This window comes from Erythrolamprus reginae, chromosome 8 (assembly GCF_031021105.1).
Source record: "Erythrolamprus reginae isolate rEryReg1 chromosome 8, rEryReg1.hap1, whole genome shotgun sequence".
In the NCBI taxonomy this organism is placed as follows: domain Eukaryota; kingdom Metazoa; phylum Chordata; class Lepidosauria; order Squamata; family Dipsadidae; genus Erythrolamprus; species Erythrolamprus reginae.
This window is the reverse complement of record NC_091957.1, coordinates 11410469-11423412: the sequence shown is the minus strand read 5'-3', so window position 1 is coordinate 11423412 and position 12944 is coordinate 11410469. Positions and strand designations below refer to the sequence as shown.

At 44.8% G+C, this 12944-nt stretch overlaps 1 protein-coding gene across 1 annotated transcript in view; it reads right to left on the bottom strand.

Moving 5' to 3' along the window:
• CRB2 (crumbs cell polarity complex component 2) overlaps positions 1-12944 on the bottom strand; it is a 54988-nt gene that overhangs the window by 3524 nt on the left and 38520 nt on the right. The window contains 5 exon segments of the mRNA XM_070758857.1: positions 92-208; positions 945-1812; positions 3274-3439; positions 6618-7177; positions 8028-8954. Coding sequence (XP_070614958.1) covers positions 92-208; positions 945-1812; positions 3274-3439; positions 6618-7177; positions 8028-8954 — 2638 coding nt within the window.

Genomic DNA, 12944 nt, shown 5'->3' with positions numbered 1-12944 from the left:
AAGAAACGAGTCACGGGGTGAGGATCAAAGAGGCAAAACGGGTCCCCTTTAAATATCTGGGAAAGACGCAGGTTCAAGAACGTCATCGTACTTCTTTCCCGTGTAGCCGGTCATGCAGGTGCAGTTGGCTCCCCAAGGACCGTTCACGCATTTGCCACCGTTCAAACAGGTGAAGTTCGTGCCACATTGTTCAGGTGGGAAGGGCCATCTGGAATTTAAAAAAAAAAAGAAAGAGGAGAAGAACGATTTAGAAACTTGTGAATGCTCCACGTCTGGTTCAGCTGGTCATGGATTTTGAGGACCAGGAGACCGCCTTCTGCTGCACGAATCCCAGCGACCAGTTAGGTCCCACAGAGTGGGTCTTCTCTGGGTCCCATCAACTAAATAATGCCGCTTGGTGGGACCCAGGGGAAGAGCCTTCTCTGTGGCGGCCCCGTCCCTCTGGAACCAACTCTCCCCAGAGATTAGAATTGCCCCCACCCTCCTTGCCTTTCGTAAGCTACTTAAAACCCACCTCTGCTGTCAGGCATGGGGGAACTGAGATACTCTTTCCCCCTAGGCCTTTACTATTTTATGCATGGTGTGTCTGAATGTATGTTTGGTTTTTACTTTAATGGGTTTTTAATTGTTTTTACTATTGGATTATTATGTATACTGTTCTATTATTGTTGTTAGCCGCCACGAGTCTCCGGAGAGGGGCGGCATACAAATCCAATAAATCAAATCAAATCAAATCAGACGGAGAAATACTGGCATTGCAGGCCAGTGTCCTTGCCTTGTCTGAGTCAGAGGATGATGGGGACTTTGAGGAGACTCTCTAAGATGCGAGAGTCAGAAGAATGAGAACCAGGCATGAATAACTCTCTAGAAGGGGGTCTAGGCATTGATTAGATCTATGGGACATTTAACTACACCTTGCCAGTCAGGACTTCCTACAGACTTACTCGCAGTGGGGGCCTGAGTATTCTGGCGGGCATTTGCAGGAGTAGCTGTACACGTCGTCTACGCAGGTCCCTCCATTCTCGCACTGGTGCCTCACACAGTCATCTACGTTGATGTGGCAACGCTTCCCGATGAAACCCTTGTGGCAGAGGCAGTGGAAGTCCCCCACTAGGTCTTCGCACTCGCCGTGAAGACATGGGCCGGATTTACAGTCATCTGCGTTGGTCTCGCACAGAGGCCCTTCCCACCCCGGCAGGCAAGCACAACTGAAGGTGTTGAAGAGGTCCACGCAGGAGCCCTCGTGACGACACGGGTTGGAAGAACAAATGTCGTCGCCCTGGCAACCCAGACGGAGAGGCCTGCTGGTCACCTGAAGGAATTGCTCCGGCTGTGGGTAAAAAGGGTGGCTGGATAGAGGCAAAAACAGACCCCCAATGTCTACGTGTCCGAGGCAGCCCGTGAAGTTTTCAGCCAAGAAGATGAACGCGTCGCTTTTTAAGAAATCCAGGTTGCCCGCATTCCCTAGGAGAGTGGCATTGGTAGAATCGTCCAGTTGGAGGTGCCACCTTGACGAATAGGCCGAGGGCTCTTCCATGGTCAACAAGAGGGTGTGCCAGGAGCCGTCCATGATAGGCACGGGCCTGAGAAAGTTTGCGCCCTCAATTCCGTTCCCGCTCCGGATTTCCACCAGGAGCGAAGAGTTCCGAATAGCCACCAGAAGGGAATCGACTTCCTCTACAGCGTGTATCAAGACGGCGTCGCTGTCCCGGGTTCTGAAATCCAGGCGGAGGCTGTGAAGAGCTCTGGCAATAGGCATATTTTCTGTGAATTCAACCGCATCGTGCTCGTCAAAGGTCGCGTTGGCCAGACCTGCAGGGTGACACAGCAGTCAAAGATCACGAGTTTGAAGGGTTGTCCAGTGGAGATCATTTAAATACGTGATTATTTAAATACATGAAAGGGTTAAATAGCATTCAGGACGGAAGTGGTTTTAATAGGAAAGTGAACACAAGAACAAGGGGGCACAATCTGAGGTTAAGTTGGGGAAAAGATCAGAAGCCACGTGAGAAAATATTACTTTACTGAAAGAGTAGTAGATGCTTGGAACAAACTTCCAGCAGACGTGGTTGGTAAATCCACAGTAACTGAATTTAAACATGCCTGGGATAAACATTGATCCATCCTAAGATAAAATACATGAAATAGTATAAGGGCAGACTAGATGGACCAGGAGGTCTTTTTCTGCCGCCAATCTTCTATGTTTCTTAAAATAAAAACTAAGGAAGTCCTAAAAAAATACCTTTGGGACAATCAGAGGAAACCTAAATCATACTAAATCATTCAAAGTGTTGGTCATTACCTATAAAGCCCTTCATGGCACCGGACCATGGTATCTACGAGATCGTCTTCTGCAGCACGAATCCCAGCGACCGGTTAGATCCCACAGAGTTGGTCTCCTCCGGGTCCCGTCAACTAAACAATGTCATTTGGCAGGACCCAGAGGAAGAGCCTTCTCTGTGGCGGCTCCAACCCTCTGGAATCAGCTCCCTCCAGAGATTAGAACTGCCCCCACCTTCCTTGCCTTTCGTAAACTCCTTAAAACCCACCTCTATCTTCAAGCGTGGGGGAACTGAAACATCTCCCCCTGTCTATGTAATCTTTTGTGTATGATATGACTGTATGTATGTTTTTTATATATTGGGGTTTCTTGTTTTTTAGACTTTTTAAATGTATTATTGTTATTTTAGATTCTAACTATTAGATTTGTCATTATATATTGTTTTTATCATTGCTGTAAACTGCCCTGAGTCTACGAAGAGGGGCGGCATACAAATCTAATTAATTAATAATAATAATAATAATAATAATAATAATAATAAAAATAAAAATAAAAATAAAAATAAAAATAAATGAAAGTTCCTCGAAGCTAAAACCAAGAACTTAAACAAGCGGGCGTAAATTCTATCTCTTGCACTTTTGTTCAGAAGGGGAGGGTGGACGACCCTTGTTTAAATTTAATTTAAATTTCCTGGAACGGAAAACAAGGGCGTAGAGGCTTAACCGCGAAGAATGTCCGGGATTTGTGCGTTACCCCATGACTTGGATTAAAAACTACCTAATACGTCAAAGCCCTCTTTTTAAAGAATTAGCAGGCTGAGTGTAATGGGATCGACCACAGATTTGCACTAGGTCGTGAGCAGAAGGAAAAAGGATCTCCAGAATCCTAGGACTAGGTGACCCTGTTTACCAAAAAAAAAAAAAAAAAACCACACCACAAAACGAAAAGGACATTTCTGCGGTGGCCTAACGATTCCTGGAACGAACACTTACAAACATATCCCGAGGGCACGTCCACACAAGCGGTAAGCGGAGGGCACAAATCTGTTTGGCACCAGATTTTGTCCTCACAACATTTCCCGGTAAAGTTGGCGGGGCAACTGCAGTTAAAGTCGTTCCAGGTGATTCTGCAGGCACCACCGTTGAGGCACGGAGAGGACTGGAAGACAAAAGGAGACACCATTCAAGAGACAAGCAGCCAATGTTTTCTTAAATCAAGGATCGCAAACTCTGGCAAATTTTGTTGGGGGAGAGTTTTGCGCGCACAGTTCACCACGATGCCTAATTGAAGTCTTCAATGAAAAACAGAGCAGCAGGCTTTCTTGTAAAAATATATTTTTACTTCTTAGCAAAATGTTTCTCTAAATAAACTACCACAATACTATCGTGCACTACTATTACAACCACCACTGCAACCACCCACAAGCCACTAAGTACTAAACGACGAACTACAAAACCACTACAACAAAACCACCCAGCACAAATGATTGGGCGGCATAGAAATATATATATATATATACACGGGGCAAAACCCGAACTCAGAACAATCTACATATATATGTGTGTGTGTGTGTGTGTTTTCGTAGATTTTCATGGGTACAGGTATGATGGTCTTGGTATATTTGGGTTTCTTCCCGTGTAGGATTTGGAAATTTCTGGCGACGTTTCGACGAGGTCCCACTCGTCATCTTCAGGCTGGTGTTTCTGTCCTTGTTCTAGGGCGAACACAGCGAGACCTGAGCTGCCTTCCTTCTATAAATACTGGTGGCTGGGTGTGGTTTGATGGCTACCGGCATGGCATCCTTACCCACAGGAATGGGCAACCAACATTTTTACTGGGTGTGGCTTATTTTATGGGTGTGTCTTGATGACCATGTGACTGGGTAGGAGTGTCTTGCCAGCCATGTGACAAGGCGGGAGTGGCTTGAACGATCATCATCGTTCAAGTGAACTGTTAAGTCCTCAACTTACAACCTCACCAGTGTCGCTCGCTGGGGTGACAATTTGCTTCGCGTTTACCATGCTCTCCTTCCTAGGTCCTCCCCCCCCACCTCAGGCTGGGTAGCTAGGCGAACGGGTGCCGATCAGCTGTTGAGAAAAGATGGGGGAGGAAATGGGCCCCCTGCATATAAATCCAATAAATTGAATTGAATTGAATTGAATTTTGCGGGTGATGGTCTCCCTGCTGCTTTTCGAGGAGTAGGATGGAAGGGTGGGATGGTCAGCTGGGCACACAGCTTCATTAATGTTGTGATCCGTCCTGAGCCCTTGGAGAGGGGCAGCATACAAATCCAATAAGTAAGTAAGTAAGTAAGTAAGTAAGTAAGTAAGTAAGTAAGTAAGTAAGTAAGTAAGTAAGTAAGTAAAATAAATAAAATAAATAAAATAAATAAAATAAATAAAATAAATAAAATAAAATAAAACAAAATAAAATAAAATAAATAAATAAATTTCCTCTAGTGGAGCTGCGTTCCACCCCGCCCTGCCTGCTGCCCACCCCTACTTACTCGTACCGGTAGTAACCACTACTGCAGTGTTTCCCAACCTGGACTTCCACTCCCAGAATTCCCCAGCCAGCATTCGCTGGCTGGGGAATTCTGGGAGTTGAAGTCCAAATATCTTCAAGTTGCCAAGCTTGGGAAACACTGTGCTACTGGATCCAACCCATGACAAGATTGAATGACCACAAGCCACACAGAGAAGGTGCTTCTTTGCAGCTGGAGGGTTTTTAAAAAAAAAATAAACACCACTTGCGGACTTGAATGGACATGTTGAAGATAAAGAGAAGATCCATACCTCACCTTGCTGGCTTTCATTAGTCTTGTTCTCCAGATCTTCCTCCCTCTGGCCGCATGAGAAGTAAGAACAACAGCAAGGAAATGCTATATCTCTAGGAGCATCTTAGGCTAGTCTCACCCTTCTCGGCCAAAGCTATTCTCCAAAGAGAAGAAGCTGCCACCCCCACTCAAAAGGCATCCAACAAAGGTCCCACAGAGTTGGCCTTCTCCGGGTCCAATCGACTAAACAGTGTCGTCTGGCAGGACCCAAGGGGAAGAGCCTTCTCTGGACGGCCCCGACCCTCTGGAATCGACTCCCTCTGGAGATTTGAACTGCCCCCACCCTCCTCGCCTTCCGCAAGACTCTGAAGACCTACCTATGTCACCAGGCATGGAGTAATTGATGTATTCCCTTGTTGACTAGTAAGATTTATGTGTGGTGTGATTGGGTAGTATTGACTGTCTTTAAATGATAGTGGTTTCTTAACTTTAGTTTTTAATTACTGGATTTGTACTGCATTGTTTATTGTTGTTCTGAGCCGCCCCGAGTCTTCGGAGTGGGGCAGCATACAAATCTAATAAATTATTATTAAATTATTATTCTGAACTGCATCTACTGAAGCATTTCAGCATGGTTGTGTGAGCCACTGCACAATGCGATAACTTTCTCTGTAAAATTTGGTTCCCACAGTCTTGTCCACGGAAGTCAGGCCACAGGATGAAGTTCAGCAAGGGGTTCTGCCCAGCTCTTATTTTGCCTGCAATCATCAACTGTTTGAGGTCCCTCAACAATTCAACAACTGCTGGATATAAATGCTTCAAATATACTGACCTCTGGTCCACCCTGCGGATAGTTTCATCCAGGCAAGGGTTCCCCACCGCCGGCACTATCACTGCTTTACCAGTGTCCGCCGACACTACCACTGCATGCCACGTTGGCATGAAATTCAGCTGAGTAAGACCCTCTCATAATGCCAAGTAGAAAGAACTCTGGTGTATATTCTATTTTTATGTTTGTTATTTGACACAACCAATTGTTTACTTTTTTCCAATATTTTTTTTAAATTCTACATATAACAACAGCAGCAAGGATTGTATTCGCACAGAATTGGAAAAACCCACAAATACCTGAAGACAAAGAGATCATAAAGAAAATGTACAAATGCGCAGAGATGGACAGATTGACAAGCGAAGCACCCATTTTTGTGCTGCTGAGATTCCACTGCAGCATCGCAAAAACACGGAAGTCTGGAGGTGGGGTTTCCCATGGAGGGGAGCCTCAGAGGAATCCCAGCAGCGCAAAAACGGGCGCTTCGCTGGCAACGGAAGTCCAGAGGTGGGGCATCTCAGTGGCGGCGGCTTAGGTTCGTAAGGTGAAAATAGTTTGGAAGAAGAGGCAAAAAAATCTTAAACCCCGGGTTTGTATCTCGAGAAGTTTGTATGACGAGGGGTTTGTAAAACGAGGTATCACTGTACTGGTTTCATCCCGCCCGTAGAGATGTCTTCCCCACCTTCAGATATATCTGGGTGCATCTGGGCCCCCTTTAGCCTGGCCCTTACCTTGCAGGCATCATCCGAGAGGCATTCTGGAACAACGTTCTGGTTTTGCCCCACGTACATGTCCTGTAGAAGGCTGTTGTTATCTGGAGGAGGGAAAAACTGCATCTGGTGGTGATTGAGTCGGATATCCTGCAGGCAACCTTTAAACGGGCCTCCCCAGGGCTCCAGGTTTCCTTGGTGAGGGAGCCCACCCACGTGAATCTCAAAATTAGCAGCAAGAAAGGTGATGGCCACATCTCCCAGATCCTCTTCTCTGTTTAACAGGCTGGCCCGAGCGACGCCTTCACGGAAGGAGAGCACCACAAAGTGCCTGGTGCCATCGGCCAAGTTTCTGGATGATCCCACGGATGGAGCCGATGGTCCTTCAATCTGGAGCTTCCCGTCTTTCAAATAGACCGTAAGGAAAACATCGCTTCCGTTGCTGATCTGAAATACGAGGCCACTGGATTTCCGTGTCCGGAGAAAAAAGGAGAGGTTAAAATTGGGCCCAAGGTTGTCGGGAACGTCAAAGGTGGCAAAGCTAGAAGAGTTATCCTGGCCAAATGTTGCTGCGGGCGACTCTGAAAAAGAGAGAAGGAATAATAGCAACAGCACTTAGACTTATATACCGCTTCCCAGTGCTTTCCAGCCCTCTCTAAGCGGTTTACAGAATCAGCCTCTTGCCCCCACACAATCAGGGTCCTCATTTGACCCACCTCGGAAGGATGGAAGGCTGAGTCAACCTTGAGACGATGGTGAGATTTGAACTGCCGAACTACAGCTAGCAGTTAGCTGAAGTAGCCTGCAGTGCGACACTCTAACCACTGTGCCATCCCAGCTCTTGAAAATACTTTTCAGTTCCAAGCCGAGGAGACCAAACTACTCACAAACTTCTAGGGGTTCAACCATCACATCTTTTTGAGTGTTTTCAGAATGGCTTCTGTGACAGTATTTCAGAAGTGACAGTATTTCAGAAGACCTATGGCAGCAGTGGCAAACCTTTATTTGCTGAAAGCGCACCCACATGCTATTGCGCATGTGCCCACACTCATAATTCAATTGCCCCTGCGCATGCGCATGTGAACTTTCCCGCCCCACCCCTCAGGTATGCGGGCACAACTCCTTGCTCCCCGTTTTGGGCCTAGCAGGCCTCTCTGGAGCCTGGGGAGGGTGGAAATGGCCTGTTTCAAGACTTCTGGTAGGCCCATCTTTGGCCCTCCCGAGACTCGAAAGGCCTTCATTTCCTGGTTTCCGGTGGGCCCAGTAGGCCTGTTTTTCACCCTCCCCAGGCTTTCTCAGAGCCTGGGGAAGGTGAAAACAGCTTACCCCTGCCCCCTAGAGACCCTCCCAGAGCCTCCACATGAGCTGAAGATCTTACCCAACTTCCTGCTCTCTCAAGGAGGTGAATCAGAGCCCTGTCGTGCTACTCACCGTAGGAGCAATTGTGCCCTTCGTAAGGCCGGGAACAGTGACAAAAGAAGTCCGTCCAGACGTCAACGCATTGACCGCCGTGGGAACAGGGCTGAGATTGACACCATTCCGTCCTCTCACAACCCAGTTGAAACCCAGGAAGCTGTAGACCTTCTACGTCCTCCGGTAGGAGTATCTTAGAGTCAATCTGCAGGTCTTCCAGGCATCCGGTGAAATGCCCCGTGCAGTTGACCATTAACGTCTCCTCAACTCCACCGACGTATATATTCAGAAAGGAGGGCAGGAGAGAAACAGCATCGCCGAGGGGATGGCTGAACAGGCAGAGGCCTCCTTGGCAAGCCTCATGCCACAGCTTGAATTCGAGAGATTCTTGCAAAGAAACTTCGACTTTGTGCCAATGGCCATCATTGACCGGCAGTGCCTCCAGCGTGAAAGATACGTTGGCTTCCTGGGTCAAGAGCATCACTTGTAGAAGGCCCGCATAGAGTTCCAGGAGCAGGTGCTCGGTTTGGTGGCCTCGGTAGAAAAGGAGGCCGTTGAGAAGAGTGGTCCGGAAACGGAGAGCCACGCTGGCTCCGTGGCCACTTACGTTCTTATCATCTGCAGATGCGTTGATTAAAAGGTAGCCGTTGTCCGTGAGGGAGAAGGTGGTTGGGGCGGAGCAGGTGGGCCCATAGAATCCGTGAGGACACTGGCACAGGTAGCCGTGGACCTCTGATTGGAAAGTGGGGAGACACGACGCCCCATTTTGGCAGCGGTGAGTCTTGCACCCCGTAAGCTCCACGGAGCAGTTCTTCCCGCCCCAGGCTACGCCATCAGGGTCGGAGAGGCAATGGCAGATGTAGTCCGCGACGGTGTCTTCGCAGGTACCTCCGTTTTCACAAGGGCCGTCTTCACATTCGTCTATCTCGTTGGCGCACTCGATCCCTAGCAGACAAGGGAGAGGGCAAGGAAAGTTACGCTTTTGAGTTTGCACAAGTATACACAGTGACACAAAAGTGAAACTACCACAAATCAGAGGGGGAAACTTACTTTCCAAAGCAGCAGAAGGTAGAACAAGAAACAATGGATGGAAACTGATCAAGGAGAGACGCAAACTTGGAATTATGGAGAAACTTCCAAACAGTGGGGACAATTAACCAGTGGAACAGCTTGCCACCAGATGTTCCATTCTGTTCTGTTCTGTTTGTTCTACCCTCCTCTCCTCTACACTCTACTCTCTATTCTCTTCTCTTCTCCTCCTCTCCTCTACATTCTATTCTATTCTACATTCTATTCTATTCTATCCCACCCCCAGCTGCATAAGAAGCCGGGGTGGCGCAGCAGGTAGAGTGCTGTACTCCAGGCCACTGAAGCTGACTTGTAGATCTGAAGGTCAGCGGTTCAAATCTCATCACCGGCTCAAGGTTGACTCAGCCTTCCATCCTTCCGTGGTGGGTAAAATGAGGACCCGGATTGTGGGGGCAATAGGCTGGCTCTGTTTAAAAAGTGCTATTGCTAACATGTTGTAAGCCGCCGTGAGTCTAAGGAGAAAGGCGGCATAAAAATCAATCAATCAATAAAATAAAAATAAAATAAAATAAAATAGGTGGAGAAAGAACGGTGAGAGATTTATATTTATCACACTTGCAAGTTTCTGAAATGCAGCTTTACAATACCGTAGAGTTATCTCCCCTAGTCATGTTTTTTTAACAATTGGAAGAGGCAAAGTGTAAACATTTACCCCCCGCCCCCCCTGTTCCCATTGGACCTCCTTTCAGAAAGGGAAATAACTTCCCTTGTTCTAATAAAACTCTCGTTCCAAAAATAAGGTTCTCCGAAGCCGACACGCCTTAAACCCAGGTTGGGGAGTGAGATTACCTCCAAGCCCTGCACTTCTACCCAATGTCAAATTAATCCCCCATAGCTTCTCAGGCTCCCTCATTGGGGGATAATTAAGGATGGTGTTCCTCCCCCCCTGGGAAACCATGTTTTGATTCTGTCTTTGTTTGTTTGCCACGGTGGAGAAGATCTGTTGCTGGCACCTTATCAAGTCTCCTCACAACTGGGCCTGCCCAAGGAAGCCAAGTCACATAGAAACATAGAAGTCTGACGGCAGAAAAAGACCTCATGGTCCATCTAGTCTGCCCTTATACTATTTCCTGTATTTTATCTTACAATGGATATATGTTTATCCCAGGCATGTTTAAATTCAGTTACTGTGGATTTACCAACCACGTCTGCTGGAAGTTTGTTCCAAGGATCTACTACTCTTTCAGTAAAATAATATTTTCTCAAGTTGCTTTTGATCTTTCCCCCAACTAACCTCAGATTGTGTCCCCTTGTTCTTGTGTTCACTTTCCTTTTAAAAACACTTCCCTCCTGAACCTTATTTAACCCTTTAACATATTTAAATGTTTTGATCATGTCCCCCCTTTTCCTTCTGTCCTCCAGACTATACAGATTGAGTTCATGAAGTCTTTCCTGATATGTTTTATGCTTAAGACCTTCCACCATTCTTGTAGCCCGTCTTTGGACCCGTTCAATTTTGTCCATATCTTTTTGTAGGTGAGGTCTCCAGAACTGAACACAGTATTCCAAATGTGGTCCCACCAGCACTCTATATAAGGGGATCACAATCTCCCTCTTCCTGCTTGTTATACCTCTAGCTATGCAGCCAAGCATCTTACTTGCTTTTCCTACCGCCCGACCACACTGCTCACCCATTTTGAGACTGTCAGAAATCACTACCCCTAAATCCTTCTCTTCTGAAGTTTTTGCTAACACAGAACTGCCAGTGCAATACTCAGATTGAGGATTCCTTTTCCCCGTGCATTATTTTATATTTGGAAACATTAAATTGCAGTTTCCATTGCTTTGACCATTTATCTAGTAAAGCTAAATCGTTTACCATATTACAGATCCCTCCAGGAATATCAACCCTATTGCACACTTTAGAGTCATCGGCAAATAGGCAAACCTTCCCTACACACCTTGGAAGAGTAGCTGAGATAAAGAATCGATGGAGATAGGATTCAAAAAGATCTAGACAAGCTTGAACAATGGGCTGAAACTTAGAGAATGGTATTTAACAGAGAGAAATGCAAGATCCTACATCTGGGCAAAGATAATGAAAACAGCACACATAGAATGGAAGGAATATGTCTGAGCAGCAGCCCAGGTGAGAAGGACCTAGGTGTATTGGTAGATCACAGATTAAACATGAGTGGACAGTGTGAAGCCGCTGCAAAAAAGACAAACACAATCCTGGGATGCATCAAGAGGAGCATAGAATCTTGCTCACATGAAGTAATTATTCCTCTCTACATGACTTTGGTACGACCACACTTGGAATATTGTGTTCAGTTCTGGGGGGCCCAATTTAAAAAGGACATTGATAAACTAGAGCAAGTTCAAAGGAGAGTTACGAGGATGGTGAATGGTGTGGAAACCATGTCCTATGAGGAACAGTTAAAGGATCTAGGGATGTTTAGTCTGCAAAGGGGAAGATTGAGAGGAGACTTGATATTATTATTATTATTATTATTATTATTATTATTATTATTTTATTTATTTTATTTATTTTATTTATTTTATTTATTTTATTTATTTTATTTATTTTATTTATTTTATTTATTTTATTTATTTTATTTATTTTATTTATTTTATTTATTTTATTTATTTTATTTATTTTATTTATTTTATTTATTTTATTTATTTTAATAATAATAATAATAATAATTATTATTATTATTATTATTATTATTATAATTTATTAGATTTGTATGCCGCCCCTCTCCGAAGAAACAATGGATGGAAACTAATCAAGGAGAGAAGCAACCTGGAGTTAAGGAGAAACTTCCTAACAGTGAAGACAATCAACCAGTGGAACAGCTTGCCACAAGAAATTGAGGGTGCTTAATCACTGGAGGTTTTTAAAAAGAGATTGGACAGCTAAAAAGAGATTGGACAGCTAAATCTGCGGAGGGGGCGGCATACAAATCTAAATAATAAATAAATAAATAAATAAATAAATAAATAAATAAATAAATAAATAAATACTTGTTTGAAATATGGGATCTGCTTGAGCAGGGGGCTGGACTAGAAGACCTCCAAGGTCCCTTCCAGATCTGTTACAATGCCGACTTCTCTTCCATTGAGATATTCCTTTGCTCCAGCCAAGAGACATCTCCCCCAGGCCTATACAGTTTATGCATGGTATGTTTGTGTATGTTTGCTTTTAATAATGGGGTTTTTAGTGTTTTTTTAAATTATTAGATTTGTTGTACATTGTTTTTTATTGTGGCTGTGAGCCGCCCTGAGTCTACGGAGAGGGGCGGCATACAAATCTAATAAATAAATAAAGACTCCAAAAATGACTGTCCCCTTTTTTTATGGAAATAAAAGAATCTGCTGAAAGGCATTTTCTGTCAGCAAGAATAAAATGAGCTGGAACGTTCCAGGAAATTCTTTCCAATCCAGGTTTGCGGGAGGAAGGAGACTCGGGGGCGGGAGTCCTTGGAAGAAGGGAGTAAGGATGTTCTCTTTGCAAGGGAAGGCCAACTTCGTTTCCGCTTTACGTATGGTTTGTATGAGACATATGATTGTTTTTTTATATTAAGGGGTTTAAATTGTTTTTAACTATTGGATTTGTATTGTTCTGTCATTGTGAGCCACTCCGAGTCTCCGGAGAGGGGCGGCATACAAATCTAATAAATGAATGAATGAATGAATGAATAAAATTAGATACACCGTAGTTTGTTATTATTATTATTTATTATTGTTGTTGTTATTATTATTATTATTATTATTATTATTATTATTATTATTATTACAGTGATCCCTCGAGTTTCGCGATCTCGACCTTCGCGAAACGCTATATCGCGATTTTTAAAAAAATATTAATTAAAAAAACCCACTTCCGGGTTTGGCTTCGGG